General features: G+C 40.4%; 1 protein-coding gene across 4 annotated transcripts in view; it reads left to right on the forward strand.

Annotated features, from left to right (window-relative positions):
- SLC36A4 (solute carrier family 36 member 4) overlaps positions 1 to 25725 on the forward strand; it is a 107196-nt gene that overhangs the window by 38513 nt on the left and 42958 nt on the right. For 3 of the 4 annotated variants that reach the window (XM_040584011.1, XM_040584013.1, XM_040584012.1), the window contains exons 9-10: positions 8989 to 9158; positions 16091 to 16260. In XM_040584011.1, coding sequence (XP_040439945.1) covers positions 8989 to 9158; positions 16091 to 16260 — 340 coding nt within the window. Of the gene's footprint in view, positions 1 to 8988; positions 9159 to 16090; positions 16261 to 25409; positions 25641 to 25725 lie in introns of those variants that run through there. The other variant, XM_040584014.1, reaches the window with a different exon arrangement.

The following is a 25725-nucleotide window of genomic DNA, read 5'->3' on the forward strand; positions in this document are numbered from 1 at the left end:
AATGAAAAGAGCTTTATTTTGTTACAGTAGGACATGATTATAGCTATTTTTTTTAGTAAATATTGCTATTGGCTTTAATTTTCCAAAATTCTTGAGTTGTCTGTACCTTAATCTAATCAAAACATCTGTTTAGCTGTCTCAGCTACATGAAATACTTATTTTAAAAGTTTAAGGGATGGAGAATTGCTTTATTCTTACCATTTTAGCAGTATTTCTTGGAAAAAGGAAAGATGACCGTATGCATTTAAACATTAAGCATGTCTGCTAGTAAGTTATCCATTACAGGATTAGTTTTTAGTGGCCATGACACTTAAATCACAGTTTATTTGATTATCTTCAGGCTGAATTCTCTTGTGTTTGGTTGTGGTTTTTTTTTTTGTCCAGTCATATAAAATATGCAGTAGAGATTTTTGATGGTAATTAGAGTCCCCTGCAGCTTAGTTGAAGGAAGACTGAGTGGAGCAGTAATTTCAAGGCCAGGAATGAGGAGGCGATGGTATTCCTGGGGGATGTTTATACCTACTTCATGCAGCTTGAAATGAAAGAGAAGGTACTCTGTATAATGGGTGATGGTAGATGAACCAGGTTATTTCAGAGATTCAGTTATGCTGCTTTTCCAGTAAATTACAGGTACTTTTGAGTTTATTTGGTGGAGGTTGAGAGGAAGATGGATTATACTTATTTAGTAAATTAAGAAATCAAAGCTTGATAGTTACTAAAGGAATCAAGTAGTAAGTTTCACGGAAGCTAATAGTAGCAACGTGTGCCACTGTCTCAAAAACAACAGGAAGAATTTTGTGAGCAGGTGACAGAGGAAAAGGTGGAGGAGGGAGAAAAATGGTGGAAAATGAGAAATTATGAAAAGGATCAGTTTCAACTAAAATATCTAATTTCATAGGTGTTAAGGGCTAAGATAGGGGACTAGTGTGAACTGGGGGAAAAAGGAAACAGCAGAAAATCAGAAGCAGGAAAAAGACCCTTTAAAAAAAAGTCGTTTTTTCTTTTTTTTAAAAAAATATCTTTGCAACTCTGAAACTTAACTCATCTCATGGTTCTCTCACCTCCAGTGTTCTGCCCCTGGTGATCTTGCCTGGGAGAGAAGGCAATTCGCCAAAGTTTTCCCTGACCGTAGTATTTAACATCACTAGGTTGTGCAGTGGTTGTATATGTGGTGATAGGTTATAGGTGTGAAGAGTGTGGGAGGTGTTGGACTAGATGAACGATACTGTGTGTTGCAGCAAAGTGGCTGTTTGAATAAGCATATAGTAACGTTGAAGCCTTAGTGTGAGATAGTGTGAATTGACATGACATCTCTTTTGAGAGAAGGTGTTACTATGCAGGACAGAGAGAATCAGAGGTGTGGTGTGGTGGTGGTGGTTGGTTTCTTTTTTGTTTTTGTTTTTGTTTTTCTTTCAAAGCTATTCAATCATCTAGGTGGGGTGTTAGCTGTTTAAGGAAATAATTGAAAAGAATTGAAGAGTGGAATTAACTTCTGGCTCCAGAAAAGGTACAAGAAAGCATGTTCAGCTTCAGTGTTCCAAAAAGGAAGCAATAAACCCCCCCAAAAAAAGGATTTGGGAAAGGAACCATGTCTCTTTCACATGCAGTTTAAATGTTAGGTTTTCTGAAGTTATTGCAACAGGGACTGTACAGGGACTGGGAAGAAAGGTAGAGTGAAAATCTAGCCGGCAGCTGCTACCCAACAGTGACATAGTGTCAGAACAAGCACTGACTGCCATCAGCCTCTGTCTCCTTATGAGCACTCCATGGATCTTTGGGATCCTGATGCAGTTTAACAGTTTAGGGAGCAGGGAGTTTGGGCAATATATGTGTAATTGGTTTTTACTTGGCTTCATGTTAGACCTGTGAAGTACAGAACTTTTCAGCTTGTCTGGAATAATTGATACAGGGGTACTGTGTAAAACCCCGCTCAGTTCTGCCAAGGGAAGCATCTCCTGCAGTGACAGCAACTGTGCTGTGTAGGGTGCCTGACCCTGGGAAGGCTCACTGCTGAGGCTGGAAAAGGGGACAGGGTCACCTGGACCAAGGAATGTAGGAAAGGCTCCTCATCTGGGCAGGCTGGAGGCAAATCTAGTCCTGATACCACCTCAGGGATAAGCAGGGAGAAATTAGCAGTTTCAGATTTGAAGATCTGGTCTTTAGCTAGTGATATTATTACCCTACATTTCTTTTTCCATATCTTTTCCTTAAATTCAGTATAAATGAAGGTTGCAATGTTAAAAGGAGATTGTTGATGCGGGGACACGTTTAGATGTAGTATGTTTCATTTTGACCTAATCATTACTGAGCATGAAGCGATATTATTGAGGTTAATGAGTAAACTTGATTGTACTGGGTTTGTATGGCCAGGTTTTGGTGTTTGGGGGGGCCGGGGTGCCAGGGGCCGGCTGCAGCAGGGGGCTGCGGGCAGCTCCCCCCGGCCGGCAGAGCCGCTGCCCCCCGGCTCCAGGCCGGGCCCGCCGCTGGCCGAGGCCGAGCCCCGCAGCCGCGGGGGCAGCGCCGCGGGGAGAAGGGGCTGAGAAGGGGAAAAACCCCCGCGGGGGGGAACAGCGGCGGCAGCGAGGGGGGCCGGGAGGGGCGAGCAGCAGCCCCGCAGCCCCCCGGGGCAGGGCCGGGCCGGGCCGGGCCGGAGGAGGCCGGGGGGGCTCCGGGCGCCGCAGCAGAGGCTCCCCGGCAGCCCGCGGGGAAGGGCAGGGCAGGGCAGGGCAGCCCCCGGCGGGGCAGGCTGTGCCCCTCAGCCCACGGAGCCCGCGGGGGGAGCAGCTCCCCCCCGCAGCCCGGGGCAGGGGGTGCCCGCAGGGGGCTGTGACCCGCGGGGGCCGCGCCGGAGCCGGCTCCGGGCAGGGCCCGTGGCCCCGCGGGGAGGAGCCCGGGCCGGGGCCGGGCTGCGGGCAGGGCCGGTGCCCCCGGGGGGGGCTGGAGCCGGCTGGGCCTGAGGGGCTGCGCCCCGCGGGGGGCCCCGCCGGGACAGGCCGTGAGGAGCCGCAGCCCCGGGAAGGCCCCGCGCTGCAGAAGCCCGTGCAGGGCTGTCTCCCGTGGGAGGGCCCCGCACCGGGGCAGGGGCAGAGTGCGAGGGGGAAGGAGCAGCAGAGACAGCGGGTGATGCGCTCACCGCAGCCCCGTTCCCGGTCCTCCGTGACGCTCAGGGAGGGAGGAGGGAGGGAAATTGGAATTGAAGTTGGGCTTGAGAAGAAGGGAGGGGTGGGAGATGGGTGTTCTTAAATTTTTGTTTTAGTTCTCGTTACCTTACTCTATTTTGAATGGTAATAAATTAAACTAATTTCCTTCAGTGGAGTCTGTTTTGCCTATGCTGATAATTGCTAAGTGATCTGCCTGCCCTTATCTTGACCGAAAAGCTTTTTGTATTTTCTCTCCCCTATCCAGTTGAGGAGGAGGGTGACAGAGCAGCTTTGGTGGACACCTGGCATCCAGCCAGGTTCAAACCACAATGCTTAATTTAATGGATGGTTAAAAAGCAAGAGTTAGTATGCTTAAGGGAATTGTCCTATAATGTTTTTAAATAGCTATTTTATTTTCTTTAAATTAAGTTTTTTTTTTCTTGGAGAAACATGGGTCTTCAGACTGACTGGGTTTAAATGCAAAAGACTGAAAAATTGCAGTACAGGTAGAAGTTTAAAGGAAATTTATATGTGAATACTTCCTCTGGATGTAAGCACGTTGAACACAATGTGTGTCACTGGTTCTTTGTTTTCCTTTATGAGCTAAGTTTGATAGACAACTCTATGACAGTCTTGTCTGCTTGTACAAATAAGTTTATTGAAATATAAAAAGCCTAAAAATAGTAATAAAATCATAACAGCTGTTAATAAATAGAACAATATTTGTAGGTTGCCTGTGAGGAATTGTAAATGGTACTTGCTCTTTATTCTATTGATTTCACATTACTTCAATTCACGTATTGATGTCTAGGTTGAATTTCTCATAATAATAACATTTTCAGTTTTTTCACATATGACCTACGGGAAATCATAGCATCTTGCTGAAGGTAACAATGTGCATCATTAGAACCACAGAAAAATTAAGTTGGAAAAGACCTCTGGAGGTAGTCAAGTGCAAACTTTCTCAAAAAATGCTCTACCTTCAGCTGGATGAGTTTCCTTGGGACTCTGTCCAGCTGAGTTATGAAAGTATCTGAGAATGGAAGCTCTACAATATCTTTTGGTAGTCTGTCCCAGTAATTTGCTGTTCTTTCTAAAACAATTTTTCCTTAGGTACAACTGAAAATTCCCCTTGCTGCAGCTAATCACTGTTGCTTCTCATTTTTTTTATAGTGCACCTCTTAGAAATTGGGTCTGTCTTCTATGCAAGTGCTCTATCCCTTTGGTTAGCTGAGGGCTTCAAGGGGATTCCCTGCTGTCGCCTTCTCTTCAGGATGAATAAACTCTGCTCTCAGCTTCTCATGTGCTCCAGCCTGCTAGCCACCTTGACCTCCCTCAGCTGGACTTCCCCCTATGTCAATGTCTGTCTTGTGAAAACTGGACATGGTATCCAGGTGCAGTTTAAGTGCCACAGAGAGGAAGAATATTTGACCTGCTGCCTCTTCTCTTGCTGGTGTAGCCCATGTGCATGCACAGTCTGCTTGAAGGTGGGCTGGTGATTCATGTTTGACTTCTTGTCTATCAGGATGCCCGGGTCCCTTTCTGCAGAAATGCTCCCTAGCATGACAGTCCTCAACTTCTACTTCTGCATGGCATTTCTCTGTCCAGTGTTGAGGACTTTGCTTTTGTCTTTGAGCTTCGTGAGGTTTCTGTCTGCCCAGTCCTCCAGCTTGTTGAAGTCCCTCCGAACTGAGGCTCTACTTTCCTTTTTATCAACTGTTATTCCCAACTTAATGTCATCTACCAACATGCTAAGGATATGTTCTGTCCCATGATCCACGTCATTAATAAGGATATTAATCAGCATCACCCCTACTATCAACCCTGCAGGAGCAACATAAGTAACTGGTCTCCTGATGAACTTTGTACCCTTGGAGCCTTCTAGCCCAGACTGTTTTCACCCAATTTGTAATCCTGCCATCCAGTTCCTGTGTCTCTAATTTTGTTAAAAAGGATGCTGTGGGATCCTGCATAGGTAGCCTGGCTCAGCTGAAGTAAATGACATCCACTGCTTTCCCTTTATCCATAGAGCCAATCTTTTAATTTCAAAGGGCCGTGAGATTGGCTAAGTGTGGTTTATCCTTGATAAATCCATGCTGGCTTGGGGGTTCAGAGAATGCTTTGGGCAGATGAGGCAGCCATTGCCCTGAGCCTTGCCCGTGAGGAAGGAGCACTTCATAGTCACTATAGTCTTAGATCTGGATGGTGTCTTCCCTCAGGAGTTTGTCTTGGTTCAATCCTGACATGTCAGGGGTGGCCACTCAAGCTGGTGCAAGGGACCTTGCTGTGCAGCAAGTCACCACCTGTGTTATGCAGATCCAGCAGTAGCACATGGTCTTGAGCAATGTCTCCAGGCTTCCTGTGCACCCCCTCCCACATCCATGACTGCGCCAGCTGCCTTGGTCCTGGTTACTGGAGCTGCCTGGGGTCAAGTCCCTGGGAGGCTGGACCTGAGTCCCTTCACTGCCTCGCAGCATTTGCTGCTCAGCAGGAAAACTCCTGTGCTGTCTTTCAGCTCCCAACTGCTTCTTGCTTACCTCCTGGATGCTGCTGCGTGCTATGTGCTCCTTCCTCCTGCTCTGCTCTCTGTACAGGGAGTGGAAGCCATTCTGCATTTGTGTATATATAAAATGTCATTACTAGTAATAGTTATTGATTAAAATCTGATGCAGTCATACAAACTTATCTTCTCTTTAGAATGTCCATAAGCCGGTGTTTGTTGTACATTTGTAATGTTTTTCTATTTCAGTTGGAGGTTTAGCCAAAAGTAGGAGGTTTCTTTCTCTTCTGCATTTTTATGAATAGCCTGCAGGGCTTTTTTTGTGAAAGAAGGCATAGAATCATAGATTAGTTTTGGTTGGAAGGGACCTTTAAAGGTTCTCTAGTCCAAGCCCCCTGCAATGAGCAGGGACATCAACTAGATCAGGTTGCTCAGAGCCCTGTCCAACCTGACCATGAATGTTTCCAGGCATGGAGCATCAGTAGTGTCTCTGGGCAACCTGTGCCAGTGTTTCACTACCCTCATAGTAAAAAAAAATTCTTCTTTGTATTTGGTCTGAATCTAAACTAAAAGAGGGTAAAACAGTCACCCCTTGTCCTGTCGCAGCAGGCCCTCCTAAAAAGACTGTCCCTGTCTTTCTTATAAGCCTCCTTTAAGTCACAATAATGTCTCCCTGGAGCCTTCTCTTCTCCAGGCTGAACACCCTCAGATTAGCCTTTCCTCACAGGAGAGATGCTACAGCCCTCTCATCATCTTTGTGGCCCTCCTCTGGACCCACTCCAACATAGCAAACAGTCCCATAGTCTTTGAGTTGAGCTCCTTCTGACTGTGAAACCACAGGATTTTAATTCCCCCCCCCCCCCCCCCCCCCCCCCGTTAGTAGTCCCCTACAGATTGCTTTTGCAATTTCAGAGGCAGGCAGTCCCCAGCATCCCTTTTGTGACAGGAGTTATGTGGAAAAACATCAGATTTTTTTCATGACTGGCATGTGTGTCTGTGTTCACTGCTCTCCTTCTGCCAGGAATGTAAGGAATGAATGCTGGAGACTTCGGAAATCAAATCTCCGGGCCAGTGAACTTGAGACACTTGATATCTGTAAGCTGGGCAAGCAATTGCCACTAAAGCTCTGCAGAGATAATGTAGCTTGGAGTAAGATCTTACTGTAACAATTTATGTTTGTTAGGATTTCCAGAAGCTGTAGAACATGGCAGAACTTATGAAGAAAATGTATTCTGTTTATAATCACCAGAGAATTAACACTGATAATTTTTATTACTGGCTGAGGCTCAAATACTGTCTGTCTTTAGGAAGTCAAGAATGGGAAAACTTGGATGAAGGGAAAAATTGCCTGTAATTTTCATCCTTCAAAGCTCTTAGTAAGGAGGCATATTAAAACAATCTAGTTCCAACTGAGGGCAAAATAAATTGAAATTCTGTCTGTTCTGCCTGGAAGTTTTTGATGCGAAATACAAAAAGATGACTTGCTAGGTACTATGTGGACACAGAAGCTTCATTCGTTTAGAGGAATGAACAAATTTTTTGTGTGTGGCAGTAAAGTAATACTTCTAGCCACATGTCTCCTTTTGTATTTTTCCTGCTGCCTAACACTATCAATTAAAAATTGATTTAAGTTTTGAAACTCTTCTTTGTTTAGGTTTTGCATTCTCCACCAGATTAAGTTACGGTGCAAGGTCAGATTGCTTTTGGGAGGAAAAACATCAGCAATGGAGGCTCTGAATTACATAAAGATCATCCTCATTTAAGATGTTTAACATTTTAATTGAAAATGAGTGAAAATTTTGAAATGCCTCCAAATGTGCTTCTTTTTAGAGATCTCTGTGTTAGCAAGTAGAAAATGACTTCTTCAGGATTTCTAGGGTAGGAGAAATACAACTGTGTGGGATGGATTGGCAGTGGTGATGCTCAACAACAGGTCAGGAAGTGAATACCACTGAGTGACCAGAAGGAAAGGAGTAATTGCCCTATAGAAAATAATACGACAGAAATTCAAATATATCCATTTGTTAATTAGTGGATGAAAGCTGCTTTTGTCATAACTTACATTAGTTAAACTGAAACCAGTAAATACTCAGTCATTTAAAAAGCAATTTTCTGTAATGTAATGGACGGTAACTTTTACAGGGCAACCCTCTTGCACTGAAACTGTTTTGTCTGTATTGGATTTGGCAGAAGTGTTAACCAGAGACGACAAGCTTGTTAAATTAGTTCTGTACTGTTAATCAAATATAACCTGCATGTCTACTGAAAGATAAACTGAACTGTGGTCTTTATTCCATTGACTATATTGACTAGATTATCGTTACCTGTCTTCATTACAGAAGCTTAGATGTTTTACTTAGATGTAGACATAAAACATTAGGTGTCTTAATCTTCAGCTATATCCCATATTGAGTATCTGAGGTGAGTGTACAGTTCTGCTGAAAGAGACAGGGAAAATATGCTTGTCTAGAAGCGTCCACATACCTTCAGTTTGTGTTTTAATGAAGATGTGAAAGGATCCGTTATGCTGATGCTATTCAAAGTGGGAAGAGCAGATTGTGAGCTTGTTACTTGGTTTTCCTGCCTTGCCTGGAAATTTTGTCTTCATGGCTAAAAAGTTAACTTGGAACTTATTAAGCATATTCTTCTATATGCTATACAGTTCATGTAAAAGGCAATCTTTCCCACGGACTGCATGCAGTAGTAGTTGTAATGTGTCTTCACTTTAAAGTGATGGCAAACCCAGCAAGGCTATAGTTCGGGCTCAAAGCACATAAACTATGTTCAGCAAAAGCAGTGCTCAGTGTGCCTGGCCCTGTCTGCCAGAAAAATGAAAAAGAGCCTGGGTCTGTATCCTGGTAGTCATGGACTCAAGGTTCCCTGCCAGGAGAGCTGAGGCTGTCTGCTAAGCGTGAGCTTTTGTGTCAGCCATGTGCGTGGTAGGTTTGTCAGTGATGCAGACTGACAGTGCAGACATACGTAATAAAAACAGAATAACCCTTGGATTCTGAATGATCCTGTTAAAAAAAAAAAAAAAAAAAAAGTAACCTTACTCATATGTATGGGTATATGCCCACACGTATTCTATTGTCACTTTTTCTAACCTATAAATACTGCTTTGTCTTTCCACACTAATGCTGTTTTGCAAACAATATAGGTACTTTTCAGTAATTGAACTTTTCTATTGGGTGCATAAACCACTGTGATCTTTCAGGCTGTAAAGCATTGTAGAGTACTTTTATTTATTAATAAAATCACCTAAGTTTTGGAAATTGGCTTTGAAGGGGGGAAGAAAAGTTGTTTTACTGTGAGGACGTAAAATGTAATTGATTTTCCCTCTATTTCCAGGTACTCCCACTGGAAAACAGAATGAAAGACACAACACGCTTCCCAATGGCACTGAACATTGGTATGGGAATAGTCATGACCTTGTATATCTCACTCGCTACTCTAGGGTATCTGCGCTTTGGAGATGAAATCAAAGGCAGCATAACTTTAAACCTGCCACAAGATACATGGTAAGTGCACAGGTGACTTAAAACCAGTAATCTAGAAGGCAAAAATATTGCAAGGGTTGTTCCTTGCCTCAGTGCTGTCATACTTATAACTGATAGGTGCTCAAACTGTTAAAAAAAATTTCTGTATATACACTCTCTGTGGCTTCTTTAGTATGGCTATGATCCTGGCCAGCAATTTCTTGCATATTAAATGGAATTGCATATGGAAACGGATCGATGATCTTTATAGTAAAATATTTCAGCTCTGGCAGGAGGTAGTGCCAGGTGTATTGAAGGAAGTAATATGTGGTTTCTATATTGCATATTGCAGTTCTGAAACAAGCTAGTTTTATATTGGATATAGTGGCCTTTTTTAGTGGAATCACTGAGTTTAGCAGGTAAACAACTAGAATAGAACACATCAAAGCTGAATAGATTTGTGGTTCGGATGCAAGTCCATGGATAATGTATAATAATGGCTTCCTATCAGAAAAATGAAACTTGTGCTTGCCAGTGTCTCAGGGATATTATAATTTTGATTTAGCTTTTCTTTTTAATGCTATGGGAGCTCCACATATCACATGCTGAAGAAACACTGAAGGCTATTTCAACTGGTGCATTGTTAGTTCTGTATCTGTCTATGGATGGATATATACTGTAACTATTAATTTAACTTCAATTTGTTCAGTACCTTTGTGTCTGATGGGCCTAAAACTAGGTATATCAACAGTGCAGAAGTGTAAAAGCTGAGAAGTATTTTCATGTTTTCAGTCTGACCAAGTGATGCCTTGCAGCTTATATGCTCACATCTACTTATTTGATGTCTCTTGTGGTACCATATTGAAGTAGTGAAATCTCAAATTATGTGAAACAAATTGCTTTGCTAAGCTGAATTCTGATTCCTTTTGTTATTCTTTGAAACAAAAGTAGAACACATTTGGAGAATGTTCTTAATCTTCAAGTGATACTTTTTCACTCTTCATTTTCATTCCTTGGAGTCAGTGTGAGCTATGCGTTTTTCATATTATTAAAAAGGAGTTTTGTTTAATTGCCTGACTGATCCCAATGATAAATTCATGCAAGTATAATAAAATGTGTCTTGAAGGATAAGTGGTTCTTTTTTGGTTGCTAGAATTTTCATGTATCTGTTGTTGCTTGTTTGCATGTTTTGTTTTTGTATTGCTATCCTAAAAACTGAAATTTGGGCATCAATTTTTTGCCTATTTTGTGTGTTTTGGTGGGGTTTTTTTTGGTGGTGGTGGTTTTGGTGTTGTGTTTCCCTGTTTTTCTGGTTTTGGGGGCATATTGCTCATGATACGTTATTTATATCCTTTAATTGTACATATACACACATTAATAACACCCAGAAGTCTTCAAACATTTACTACATCCATTATGTCTGTATGATGCATCTGAAAGGGAAAATACTTCTATTTGTAGCATTACATGGTAGTGCTCATTGTTGATATGATTAGTGAAAGGCTTGTTTTAAATGGTGGCTCTGGGTTTATTTGTGCCCTAAGAGAAGCGATCTTAAAAAAGGCGTGAGAGGAATGTGGAATAAGAGAGGGCTGCTACTCAGATGCTTTTTCTTGTGCTCGTGCAAGCAACAGAATGAATTTCATTCTGCTGTAATATTCTGCTTTATTCTACAGGCCTGCTGTCTAACAGGGCTATTCAAATGAGGGTTTTCAAATAGCTATTGGCTACAGTGCAGGTGTGGTGATAAGATGATATTTATCCTGATGGCTTTACAGGCCTAATGCAAAGAAAGAGATAATAAAAGAGGTGGAAACTGGTGCTCTGTAAGTTGTGGAATCAGCATTATAAGTTTAATAACCTCAGAGCTACTCAGGGCACATATGTAGAGGTAAGTCATCTGTTTTTGTCTTACCCTGGATAGTACCCCAGAGCACCAAACAAAATTAGGAGAAGCAGGTCAGTGGTTGTGTTGTACAATGTTGTTGCTGTGCAGTACTGTAGGTCTACCTGATACAGCACTGATGAGCAAATGTGTGCAATTAACTGTGCTAGCAAAACAAATTTCCAGTGAACCATATGACAATATCTTGTTATTTGGTCCTCACATAAAAAGCCGTTAAGTGGTCAGATTGAACTAGAGAAACGCAAGGAGCAGATGAGTTTTTTAAGGAAGCGGTCATGTGAAAGAGCCTGGAGCGTAGCTAAGCAGTGAAACTTGGCTTATGTGTTTAATTCCAGCTGGACAATTCCTGTCTTAAGAATAAGCCTTTCCTGATAAAAAAAAAAAACACCAAACCTAAAATTCTGCTGCTTTCTGAGTTGTGTTTGATGTTCTTGTAGATGAATTGACCAGAAGGCAGACGCAGGCCCTAGAACAGTTAAGTCCTTAAGTTTAATTTAGATAGACAATTGCTCATATTCCTAAAAACATTCTGCTAGATTGGAGGTTTTGGAGAAGAGACTTGTTGCAGTTCTAGTTTAGACCGTGTTTTGAAGTACAAATTGTCACTCAGCGTAATATATTAATTAAATGTGTTGAAAATGGACTTAATGAAAAGAGAGTAGTTTTCAGCTTGATTTTGCTGATCTGTTACATCTTTTTTCTGGAATCAAAGAAATTCTGTTTTATGGCATTACATATTTTTTTCTTTCTTTATATGCAGTTATGTTTAGCTGTTTGGAATATCTTAGTAATTGTTTTTTGTATCCTCAGAAGTATACAGGGTACCTAGGGGATGGATGTTTTTGCTCAGTTTGTTGCTGACTGAGGAGAGGACACAGAGGCACAGTGTGTTGTTTACCCGATTTATTCATGATCGTGAGGTACTTCCTGACTGAAGCCAAGGAGGAGCACTGTTTGCCTAAATCAGTACATATTTATAGTAAAAAAAGTGCATAATTGTTGTCATGTGACCATCAATTTAAACCAAGTCCTACAGCATCTGCAAATATAGATTATGGGAAATATAGATTATGGGACACTTAGTAGTGTCCTTGGTTGGGGTCTCATAGAATCGTAGAACGGTTTGGGTTGGAGAGGTCCTTCAAAGATCATCTGTTCCAACCCACCCTGCAGTGGGCAAGGACATCTTTCACTAGTCCAGGTTGCTCAGAGCCCCATGCAACTTGATCTTGAAGGCTTCTTGTGATGGGGCATCCACAGTTTCTCTGGGCAACCCTGTGCCAATGTCTCAACACCCTCAGCATAAAATATTTCTTCTTTGTCTTTGGTTGGGGTCTTATTTTCTTGAGGCTGAAGGCTCTTTCCACCATTTGTTCTTTTTTAAGATGTGACAGTCTGCGTGACAATTCCCTTACTGTGAATCCCAAACATTAACTACTGTACTAATTTTGTAGCATATTAAAATTCAAGATGATGTTACATGGTACTAGTTCAGGTGGAAGCTTAGCATAATTAATGCCCTATTTGGCCTAGCTGTATTGATATGCATATTTTGTTATACTAGTTTCCAATTTTTTTCCTTTGAAAGAGACATAACATCATCTAAAATGTAGAACTGAAAGAGAGGCAGATTTTTTTTTCTTCTTTTAGCACATATGAATGATTTAGAATTTTTTAAAAAGGTAGCCTAGGGAGTCATCCTTGTCTGATTGAAATACAGTATTAAATTACTATTAAAATCAGTTTGATAATATAAGCAATTGTTTCTTAACGTGAAAAATTTGAATCCTTATAGACCTTGAAAAATAGTTACTGTAATGGAGATGCTTACTTTGAACCACTGTGTATTTGAAGCTTTGAATCCTGCTTTTGAATATCTTTTAAAAATTGTTTTTGTAAAGGTTTGGGGTGATCTGAAGCCTGAGGATTACAGGTAAATTGTAGGTAGCTGGTCAGTTTTTGTTAACCAGCTAAAATCCATCTAAGCTTCCAGAATAAGGACAGTGATGCAGAGCTGATAGAAAAGTGACTCTTTTGCTCTCCATTTCTAAAAGCTACTCAAAAATCAGAGTGTGTTACAAAAGCAGTGGCTTCTAAACTAGCTACACCATTATGTCACCATGTATGGTGATGTAATAGTTTTTCTGTCCCTTTTGAATATGCCTTTGGAGCTTTATTGAGTTATGTATAGTGATGGTCAAACCTTTGATGCAATTAATTTAGGACCAGTTAGTCAAAATGTATTTTTACTTAAAGTGTATTTTTCTTTTTTCCCCATATATATGCTTCTAATTCCTTCTGTATATTTGTCCAGCTAATAAAAGAGCTGATTTGTTTGTTAGCAGTCTTTCAGTATCATAAAAAATGGAAAGCTTGATGAACTGGCTTGCAGTTGTGGAATGAGAAGCACATAACACTCATCAAGTTCATCAGCTGTATTCCTCTGTTCAAAACCACTCAAGTGTACCAAACCCGTTACTGACTGTGTGTTCAACACTTCCTTCAAAATGTTGAAGAAAGGATGATTGAGGCATCTTGTTGTGGTGGGAAAGAGCTGAGCTGTATGGATACAAATTTTGCCATGCTGTACCATTTGACCACAGGACAAGGGGCTAAAAGCAGCATGGGCTGGATTTTATTTGCTAATACAGATACAGGCTGTGATACTCAAAGGGAGAATTCTTTGAGTGACCCCTGCTAGGCTCTCAGAGATAGAGAGACAAAGGTCCAGTTCTTATCTTACTTTTGCTGCTGTTTTTTTCTTTTCTTACTGTTGCAAGTTGCTTTTGCTTTCTGGTTGGAGTTGAACCTCTTTCTGAAGAACTGAAGCAGAAAAGGGTATTTGAGGCTTTGGTCCGCTTGGCGTTGTCTTCTGTTATCTTGGGTTGTTTATGAGAGATACTTCCTCTCTCATTTCTGAACACACAACACCCCATGGCAAGTGAACTGAATCCTTACCCAAAAGGTTTGATGCTGTTTTTAGTTGCGTTCTTAGAAAATCATACCAAGAGACTCGTAACTTCTGTCAGTTGACTGTAAGCAGACCTATGACAAATGCTTGTAGTTTATGCAGCATGGATTAAAAATGCATCTCAATTTAACTGTTAGCGGCATGGATAATTCTTTGTCACTTGTTTATTCAGCCAGAAGTAACAATGGTAAGAGTGTCCACGCTTAACATTTTTTTTGGAAGATTTACTCTAGTTTCTTGAGAACTTAACAAAATTTTTCAAACTAATTTCTCTGAGACCTTCTCTTGTAGTAGACCTGCAGATGTTTTGCTTACAAAAAGGTGTAGGAAAACCTTCTAAACGGATCGTGAAGGAAAAAACAATAACACTACAACCATATACAACATATTTCACTGTGTTAAGTGAGACAAGAGCATGAGCATGATATTGAAAAAAAGTATCTTGGGAGAAGAAATAGTATTTGTTACCTAGAATATGGCAAGATAGTGCCAATATATGGGTTATTTTCCAACATCTATAAGGAAGCAAAATGCACAAGTCCATGCAAAATTATATTGAAGTTAGGTTGCCAACCCATTCAGACTTTTTTTTAATTTTTAAAGTATTTTCTGTATTATATACTTGAGCCTCACCTGAGCTACTTTTATCATATTTCTTCCTGAGGTACAGTTTATATGAGGGTAGATGTGAACATTTTTCTTTGATTATTTTTTTGTTCTTTCACATTTGGTATGATACTTTTTTTTCTGATAGATACTAATAATCTTTTCCTTTACTCTTATGATAAAGTTTTCTCATTCTGCACAGATCTGAAAAAAAAATGCACAAAGACTAAAGCTGGATGATCTGATGTCAGTTAATATTTTTGGAATAATAAAGGGTATTTTGAACCAATTTAGGCAGAAAGATGTTAAATGTAGCCGAGTTTTATATTATAGAGAAACTGTCCACTGTGTTGCATTTTGGGAAAATTTTTATCTATTTTTGGTGTCATGCAGGGTGCAAGAACACTAGAATGGAAAGAGATTAATAATGAGAATAGAAATACTTCCCTCTTCTTAAAATGCAGCTTGTGCCTTTTACCAGTCTGTGTAGAGATAATTTTGCTTTTTGTGTAACTAAATTCATGGAGTGGTGCAAGACACAGCAGCTTGTCTTTGTCTGGCACAGAATTTAAAACCATCCCAGAGTAAATTTTCAACAAAATACACAATGTTCTAAAAAATTCTCTTGATCCATAAAACGTTTGTCTAGTTAGAGCAGCTCTAGTCCTGTGTGTTAGGAAGGACATCCCTGCATCTGAATGAACTCTTTTCTACACATGCATACATTCCTTTTCCAGTTTCTTTTTCTTAGTAACATATCCCACCAATCCACTGCTGGTATAAGATTGGCACATTTGGGAGCTGTAGAACTTGGTGCTCCTTTGTGTTGCTATGATCCCTATGAAATACTCTGACATGGGACAGTAATTGAATGGTGTTCTGTACCTAGTGGTTTTGAAGAGAGGGGTGTGGACAGCAAGCATATTTGGTTATAGATATTTTCTAGCCTTAGAAGGTACTCCTTGCAATTATAGTAAACAGTATTTCCTGAGATGCCCGTTTCCCAGTGTGAAAAAGTCTTTTTAGGAACACTGTGAATATGCAGAAATCTGGAGGCTATTGACATTGGTCTTTAAAACATCCGGTGTTTACTGCCACTGTGACAGGTTTATCAATGTACAGATTATATTTGATGTGAATTTGGAGTTTTCTTTTCCCAAACAATTGCTGTCTGTTTAACTTGTTCTTTTAAAAGTTTATTCATTTATGATTGCTGTCTGATGAACTTGTTCTTTTTAAAGTTTATTCATTGATGACTGCATGATGTTGGAGTGGTTTGGGTTGGTTGGGGTTTTTTGTCCATATTTTGATAGTCAGCTTATCTTCTGCAATTTCATAGGCAGTTATAACTTGCAAGCAGGTAATGTTTTCTTTTTGTTTGCTGGGGGAAAATATATATTTTATGTATATATAGCTTTAGTGCCATTAGCAAGCTAATTTTTTTGTGAAGAGTTTGCAACTTACAGGAATGTGTGTGAATGTTTTCAACAGGTTGTACCAGCTTGTAAAAATTCTGTACTCCTTCGGGATTTTTGTGACCTATTCAATTCAGTACTACGTCCCTGCAGAGATTCTTATTCCAGCTGTCACCTCCAAAGTGGAGCAGAAGTGGAAGTTACTCAGTGACCTTGTGGTGAGAGCACTATTAGTCTGCTCAACCTGTAAGTATGTGCAGAATATTCATAAAAAACCTGGCTATTACACATTTTTGCATCCTGCTTATTTAAGTACATGTTTTGTTACTTAGTTTGCCAGTGCTAGTAAACCTGAAATTTTGTTTCAATGATTCAGTATGTTTTGACTTCTATGAACAAGTAAATCTAATGTTGTATTTGTGTTCTAATCACACTTTTTTTTAGTAGGTGTGACCAATTCTTTGACAGCCATATCTTTTGCCAATAATACTCTAAAGCTTCCAACTTAAAAACTTTTATTCTAAGAAAATTTTCAAGTAATGGATACACATTGCTCTTTCATGTCACTTTTCTCTATGTGATCTGCAGTACATGGTGCTCATGGAGATATTGTTTTTCTGTTGTGTTGGTCTGAGGATTAAGCCTAAGGTGTGCTGTTCTGTATCCATAAAATACCACTGGCAAACATGGATGCCTGGTCATAGAGTTCTTGGAGGGCCACTTACTTTAGGTGATAATGCTCCAGATTAATTTTGTGTCTCTGCCCTCACTGCCTGTTACTCCTGCTGTTTTTCTCACTTGTCCCTTACTCTTCCCATGCCTCCTACCGTGTCCTTGCTTTTCTCACAGCTAGTTGATATCTTAGATACTAGCGGGAATCAGCAGTGCTTATAGAGCAGTGAGCATGGTCTCACCTAGGAATTGAAACTCCTGAAGATAAACTCAGGAGGTGGTTTAGGTTTGACTTCACAGCTCTTATCTAAAGTTCTGGATAACATAGGAGGCTTTCCTCAAAGATTTTATAAAAAATTGTTTCTAGTACAAAGCTGGCTTCTTGATTCCACCATTTCTACTGAAATGAGCTGTTTACCTTAAAAAGAATCAAAACCACCAATCAAGTGAAAAAAACCCACCTTGTTTTTTAGGGGGGAAAGTATTGATGAAAGAGAAGAGTATTTTTTGTTGGCTCTGTTTTAGTGAATGCTGACCAGTGACTAATGTGCCGGACAGCAGCTAATAATTGTTTGTTGTCAAAGAAAATTTGCAAATCCAGTGAGACCTTAAGGTCAAACCTGTTAAGAAACGATTTATTGTTGGTGCAGGTTAATTACTGCAGTAAGCAAAGGGAAGTGCCAGTGATCTGATAACTTGCTGCTCTGAAAATATATCTGCTATGTGAAATTAAATGAAAAAGCTTTCCTGAATAATGAAGTGCAAATCTCTTGAGGCATCGTATAGCCCATGTTCTACTTCAGATGTTTATGGTACATAGCAAATCTGTTAAGATTTTAAGATTGAGGATAGATGAATAGCTCTTGTAATACCTGAGACACAGCTAGATCAAAATGCTTTTTAGTGTCTCTCCAGGACCCCAGTAAACTCTCCAGTCTTAACCAGATCTTGGTGTCATAAGGCCCTCAACTTCCACTCATTCTCTTTATGTGCCCCTTGTAACCTGCCCCGGTAATGATACCACAATAGAATTGAAAAGCTAAAATTCTTGTAGATCCAAACTGTTGTTACAGCTGAAGGTTTCGAGAATTTGTAGGTGAAAGATGTTTTCAGAGCTGTGTCTGATGAGAATAGCCTGTGGTGGGTAGGTTTAAAAGTACATTTCCCTGTTTGACTTGGGAAAATTATAAATTACTCTGTTTATAGTAGAATGTAGTCTAGTATAATCTATTGGGTATAATTAACTACATTTGGGTGAATTGGGACAGAAAAAATCTAATCTAGCACAGATTGTTGGTGGCTGTCTTTCAGAGGTACGTTGACGTGTATTCTGTTTTCATGCAATTGCACATTGTGATTTTTTTCCTGTTTTAAAAAAAAATTATAAAACAGCAGCTAATGGTCTTTCTTTTCTGAAGGCATAATAAATACTTTTAATGATTCAGTATAAAGTCAATGCTATAGCTTTATTTCTTTTTAGAAATTGTGTATAGTAAAATTGGACCTGGTTTTTGCCATTGAAACTTATTTGTCATGCAGATCTCTAGAATGGATCTGCTGAAGTGTTAGAGGTGTTACTGGGATATTTGCGAGTATTAAATTGTTTGCTGCAAGATACAGAAAAGTGAAATTAAAAGTTTACTTTTAAATGTTTGATATTTGCCAGGCTGTTGTGTGATATGTTGTATTTACCCTAGTTGTCAGTGGTTCCTACAAATTGTATGCATGCAGCATCTATAATACTTTTTCACCAACAACTGTGTGTGTAAGCTCCCAGGCTTACACTCATGTTGTTTGTCATTTTTCATTGAAACAGTGGTTATAAACAGAATTGATTTAAATAATGCTTCCCTTTTACAAAGTGCAGAACATGGTTCCTAAAATGATTCAAAAATGTTTCTTGAATAGAAAAATTCCAAACCCTTTTAAATAGAGTTTTAAAAATGAAATGGTGTTGATATAAGTGACAGAGTATGTTGTAATGTCTGGACCATTCAGAGGTCATAAACTGATTAAAGGGACTCCTCTTGCTTGAAAATAATTCTCTGGAAGGAGAACCTTCAGCTGTGCTGCTAATAATGCATTAGCTTTTAAAGAGAAGATTTGAAAAATCAGTTATTACTGATTTTGGGGCCTTTTGCATTACTCAAAAATCAGGTCATTGTTTTATCGTTGCAATATATCAGAAACTTTGCTGGTAAAAAGCATACCCTGGAGTGGTTTGTTTGTTGGTTTGTTTTTATCTGGTAAGGTTTGCTTTAAGTAAGGATTTGACAAATGACTGGAGATGTAACATGCATCCAAAAAACCTGTATGCGTTCCTTAGGTTTTTTCATTATTTACTTGCTCACTTTTGGGGACTTTGCATTGCAGGAGGGTGATCAAGTATATTATGTATTTTTAGATTTAAGTGTTTACATCCTTTGCTACTGTTTCACAAAAGAGATATTATCTGAAACATACTATGGAAAATATACTTCACGCCTAATGTCACCAGTCCAAGCCTTCAAGCTTGGGGCAGGGGAGAAGAATACCCATCTGTTGGGAAGTGCATGGCTTGGCTGGATGGTTGTCACTCTGGGAGTGAGTCTTGGCTCACTGGGCCATTCACAAGGAGCAGTGAAATCACATGGACTATTTTTCAAGACAGAATTGGTAGTTAAAGCGGTTGAAAAGCTTGTTTCTTACCATATTGGAAAGGAAGTTACAAATAGATACAAGAACAAGGCTCGCAGTAGCTATCTAAAATTTCACATCTGTTCTTAGAAACTTTTTCATGGAATCACAGAACAGTCAGGGTTGGAAGGGACCTCTGGAAGTCATCTTGTGCAACCCCTGCTAAAGCAGGGTCACCCGGAGCAGGCTGCACAGGATCATGTCCAGGCAGGTTTTGCATGTCTCCAGGGGAGACTCTATAATGTCTCTGGACAGCCTGTGCCAGGGCTCTGTCACCCTCAAGGGAAAGAAGTTCTTGTATTCAGATGGAACTTCCTATGTTTCGGTTTGTGCCCATTGCCCCTTGTCCTGTCGCTGGGCACCACTGAAAAGAGCCTGGCCCTGTCCTCCTGACACTCGCCCTTAAGGTATTTGCAGACATTGATGAGATCCCCCCTCAGCCATCTCTTCTCCAGGCTGAACAGCCCCAGCTCTCCCAGCCTTCCCTCATCAGGGAGATGTTCCAGTCCCCTCATCATCTTTGTAGCCTCCGCTGGCCCCTCCCCAGTAGCTCCCAGTCTCTGTGGAACCGGGGAGCCCAGCACTGGACCCAGCACTCCAGGTGCGGCCCCACCAGGGCAGAGCAGAGGGGGAGGACCCCCTCCCTCGACCTGCTGGCCACCACGCTCCTCCTGGTGCCCCCCAGGGTCCCACTGGCCCCTTGGCCACAGGGCACACCGCTGGCCCATGGGCACCTTGCTGCCCAGCAGCACTCCCGGGCCCTTCCCCGCAGAGCTGCCCCCCAGCAGGTCACCCCCAGCCCCTGCTGGTGCCTGGGACTGTCCGTCCCCAGGGGCAGGACCCTGCTCTGGCCTTTGCTGAAGGTCACTGGGTCCCTCTCCGCCAGCTCTCCGGCCTGCCCAGGCCTCGCTGGATGGCAGCGCAGCCCCTGGGGCACCAGCCGCCCCTCCCGGTGGGGTGTCACCAGCACACGTGCCGAGGGGACACTGTCCCCTCATCCAGGTCACTGATGAATAAGTGGAACAAGGACCGGACCCAGCGCTGACCCCTGGGCACACGGCGAGCTCCCGGCCCCCAGCTCGACCCCGCAGCACCGACCCCAGCCCCCTGAGCTCTGCCGTCCGGGCAGCTCTCAGCCCCCCACTGCTCCCCTGACCCACGGCCCGAGCCTGCCCGGGGTGCTGTGGGAGACGGTGCCAAAAGCCGGGTGGAGGTCAAGGTGGACACATCCACCACCCTCCCCTCACCTGCCCGGCCGGTCATCCCATCGTAGAAGACAATCAGGTTGGTCAGGCATGATTTCCCATTGGTGAAACCATGCTGACTGCTCCTGATGACCTTCTTTTCCTCCACATCCTTAGAGATGACCTCCAGGATGAGTGTTCCATCACCTTTCCAGGGATGGGGGTGAGGCTGACCAGTCTGTAGTTTCCTGGCTCCTCCTCCTCACCCTTTTTGAAGACTGGAGTGGCATTGGCTTTCCTCCAGTCCTCAGGCACCTCTCCTGTCCTCCATGACCTTCCAAAGATGATGGAGAGTGGCTTGGCAATAACATCTGCCAGCTCCCTCAGGGGCACATCCTATCAGGGCCCTTGGATTTGTGGGTGTCAGGTTTGCTTAAGTGATCTCTAACGGGATCCTCCTTGACCAAGGGAAAGTCTTCCTTTCTGCAGACTTTCCCTTTTGCCTTCAGTGTCTGGGAAACCTGAGGGCTGTCCTTGGCAGTGAAGCCTGAAGCAAACAAGTCATTTAGTAACTGCCTTCTCAGTGTCCTTTGTCACCAGGGCACCCACCTCATTCAGCAGTGGGCCCATGTTTTCCCTAATCATCCTTGTACTTCTGTCCTTTCAGGACTCTTGACATGCTATTATTCAAGGTAAAGTCAAATACCAAGTAGTATTTCTGCTGGGAGAGTGCTAGACTTGCAAAAGCTTGTTCTTCCTTTGGTTATAACTCCTTGTTTGTACTTTTTGAACCAGGAGACAGTGAGTGCAAATGACTCAACAGAGCTTATTTCCTAATACTTTTCTCCCTTCTTCCATTTTAGGTTGGTGTTAAAATAGCATCTTAGCATTGCATAGGTAAAAATGCAAGTCAGACACTTTTGAATTTTAAGAAAAAAGAGGGAGAGTGGGAGTTTCCACTTTATTTGATATTGAACACTTCATTTCATTTGTAAGAGACATTTATCTCTTCATCTTTGGTTGGATTTCACAGTGTTTGGTGTAGTGTGTTGGAAGATCACACTGTACTTCAGAAATCACAACACTAAGCTGTTTTACAAACTCAGATGAACACCATGTGCAGTGACTGGAGAGATGAGCTAGGATTGTGTTGGAAGTTCAGACTAGAGCTGGAGACAGAGTTTGGTAATTGTTGAAAGCAGCGGGAGCTAGTCTTGTAGCTAGCTAGGCAGAAATATAATTGAAAGCATCACTGTGGTGGGCAAAGTTGGAAATTAACACATACAAACAGAAGGAATAGGATGAGAGCCACCATAGGATGTTGAAAGCACTGAGAACACATGAAGGTCGTGCTTGAAGTTCATCACTACAGACCTCTATATGTGAGTGTAAAGATCTCCAGATCAACAGCAGCTGCTGGTGTTGCAGCCTCTGCCTGATAACTTGCCATCTTTGTCCTTTGGTGGGTCAGTTCAGCTTGTTGTAATATGTAAGAGGACAGGAAATCTTTCTGATTGTGCCCAGATAGGACAACCACATCCTTACAGTTTCAGTAGGTTCTGTTACTGTTGTGTATGCATTTTTGTTGAAGTGGGGTTTTTTTTATATGAAGTTTATTTTTCTGACAGATTTAACTTTGTGTTTGTGGCATTTGATTGTCAGATAACTGCAGTGCTTGGAAATATTTGTCAAGGTGTTGGTTTTTTTTTAAATGTTGAAAGTATTTACCCTAACTTTAATATGTTACAAAACCAGTTTGTATCAGTGCTTGCTGCATCTGCTTGGATAAAGTTTGGGCACTGTGCCCATGGTTGCCCTTAGCTGAGCCCGTTACATGATGGGGTTGTAACTACTGCATGTCGGGATTAACTATTTTAGTGTGAGCTTTTTTGCTTCTGAAGGAACTGGACCATCCTGGGTGAATTTTTAAAACCTTTGTTAATATCTTTACATAGATCACAGTGTAAGTTTTATCTTTTAAGACACCCATTTGTCTGGGAGGACAAGAAAAAAACCTTCTACTCATTTGAGTCCTGTTTAGTGCATTGCCTGAAATAACCTGCCATTACACTATGAGAGGTTGGATTTTTTTTTTACTCTTCCCTGTTTACCTGGCACTGAGACCACGGTGATTCTGGAAAGGGAGAGTTTGGAGAGGTTTTATTGAGCCTAAACAGTTAATTCTATTTAATAACTTCAGAATATGCTGAGCACATGGAGATTGAGAGATCTGGAGATCATCAGCTCCAACTGCCAAGCATTAGTCAATATTAATGCTAATAGTGTTGAATGTATTAATTTCTGTTGATGCCTCTCAGGGAAAATTGTAGTTAAAAAATTTAATGTCGGACAAGAATGTAAATTTCTGGCCTGCTGTCTAACAAAGGCTTACTCATGTCCTCTGCCAGAAGGGCATTACAATTAAGTTGTACTTGGTTGAGGTGTTGGAAGAATTAAAAAAAAAAAAAAAAAAAAAAAGTTGAGAAAATAGTTTTCATCTGAATGATGGCAGCAAATCCATGAGGTAATAAAATAGAAAAGAACAATTTAAGCAGTACTTTAGTTTTTAAAGAATAAGTTGTGTTTAATTTATTAGTTTCAAGATAGTAGTGAACAAATTTTTTTCTGTGAATTGGTAAAAGCTGCTGAAGAGCATCAGCAAATATAATGGAGAAAACTGGAGTTGGAAGTTAATAGCATCTTCCATCCACACAAGAAATATATATTTTATTTATTTATTTTAAAAAAATAGCTTAATTTTGGGCTATATTTCTGCAGCCATGGGGCTTCTGTTAAAATGAAAATTAAGCAATACTGTGTTTGACTGTGGCTGTGCAGATACTGGTTGAGTTGTCAGCTGTTTTGATTGTTAGCTTGAAATGAAACAAGCTTAATTGAATGGCTGATCCAGCTGAGCATGAACTGAGCTGTTAGTGAGCTGCTTTCCATTAAAAAAAAAAATTAGCCTGATCTGAGTGTGTAATTTTACCAAAAGAATAAATGCATTATTTAGTTGAATTTATCAGTGATGCTTGTCTTAATATTTCCCCACTTTAACTGTAACGGGTTAGGAAAGAACAGTTCTTGATGCTGAACAATTAGACACAAGATAACATGATGTTTACCAGATATCTTACACTGTTTAATAATGTTGTGCCAATAAAATACTTGCTTAGAGTAGCAGCAGCAGAGGTAACATGAAGGAATTTTAAGATCTGTGTAGATTATAACACATGCTTTTAGGATTAAGGGATAATCATTTATATAGAAGTAATATGTGTATCAGTCATTAGACACAGAATTTTTGTTAAAAGAGCTTGTTCATTTTGAAGGGTAATGTTAATGACAGATAAATTGAGTAGCTACCTTGGTGATGTAAAAAAAATAATTCCAAATGGGATTTAGAATATTTGTGTGGACTGTTAACAGGCCCCTCAATGTGGGCTTAAACACAAAATAATTGTTCATGAATTATCAGAGGAATAAAATGAAATATTCGATGAATTAATTTTTTTTAGTGTGGGTTTGTTTTTTGGTTTTTTTTTGTTTGTTGGTTGTTTTTTTTTTTTAATCTGAGTGACTGATGGCCATAATTCTTGTTTCCTAGTAGAAGATACTGTGCTGTGGTTTTCAGTTGAGAGGTGAGAACAAGCACCGTTGGGTGTTTTGTGTATGTTTAGGCATAAGAAATAGGAAATCCAGCTTCTTCCAACCTTTTTTAGTATCTTTGCAAGAAGAATGGATCTCTTAGTATCGGTTATATCCTGATTATGGTTTCTTTCTTTTGATGGGCCGTTATGAATTATGGCGCACCTTAAGAGTTGCTGTTGGTGTAGGCGTCATTTTATATATGTGTAATAACACATTCTTTCTCCAAGTACAAATGTTAAACTTTTAAAATCAGATTTTAACAGATGGATACCGAAGGTCTATGGATTACGATTAATGGTCAGATGTTGTGGATTATTTGAATGGTGCTGGTAGTGTTTCTTATTACTGGTTGTTCTAGAGATGTTAACTTGTGAGTATAAGTTGTATGACATAATGGTTTAGGGATTTTCTTTCTAAAACTAGCACTGCTCCAGAAATAAGCATAAGGTCCAGCAGAATTGTCTAATGTTAATATTTATCAAAGCCTTATGAAGCCATCTGGTTTAGTTCTTCCTTTTGGTCCATTGCTTCAGCTGATGTCAGATCTTCTTTAACAGTGACTCTGATATGGACCCAAACAAGATATTACTTGCAAATGATTATATTTTTTAAACCTTGTACGGAAAGTTAAGATTGTAAACTAAATTCCTAAAAAGTCAAAACATGTCTTGCTTTTTTTTTTTTTTTAATTACTGCTGTTTAAGGCTGGACTTCTATTGAGTTGTTAATTAAGATTCTGTGAATAAATTCAGATTTTGAAGTGCAGCTGTTTTCCAAAACTTTTTGTGTTTATGGGAAAGGAAGAAAAGTACAGGCTTTATGATTGAGGCAAAAATTAGAATTTTTTTTAAGATTTGGAATAAATAAGAGAATTTTAAAATAATTTAAAATAACAGCAATGTTTTTGTCATAAAATTTGCTTGCTTTTTCTTTTTGAGGCATTTGTTTTATTATTTAAAAAAAAAGGAGCTTAAGAATAGATAGTGTAATAATGCCTTTATATACTCTGAAATAGTCCTATTCCAGGGCAGTAATTATTTCCTAGTGTACAGACCTTATTATTTGCCACAGTTTAGTGTTTGCATTAAATATATATTTTACAACTCTGCAGCAATTCTTGTTGAAAAGCATTATGGTATTTTAATTGAAAATTGGATTAAAGTAGTTTTTTTGTTTGTGTTGTTTTTGTTAAATTTATGGTTCCTTTTACAGGCTCCTTTACAAAATTTATTCACTTACTGTGAAGTGGAAGTTGAAGATTCATGATACTATTCACATTGTAAACCTACATGGCACTCTGTGCTCTGAAGACTTTAGGTGACCCATTGCATAAGTTGCAAAGTGCTATGTGGCTTAAGAATGAGTCATCTAGTTTAGCATGCAGGAGTCTTTGTCTGGACCTCTACACCTGCAGTGGTCATCCTAGCTAGACTTATCTGAGCTGAATAGTATGAATATTCATCTGTACTTTTTTCACTTGATAAAATTGCAGTGTAGAAGTATTGATAAGGAGCAACACTAATTTACA

Source organism: Falco naumanni, chromosome 2 (assembly GCF_017639655.2).
Source record: "Falco naumanni isolate bFalNau1 chromosome 2, bFalNau1.pat, whole genome shotgun sequence".
NCBI classification, from domain to species: domain Eukaryota; kingdom Metazoa; phylum Chordata; class Aves; order Falconiformes; family Falconidae; genus Falco; species Falco naumanni.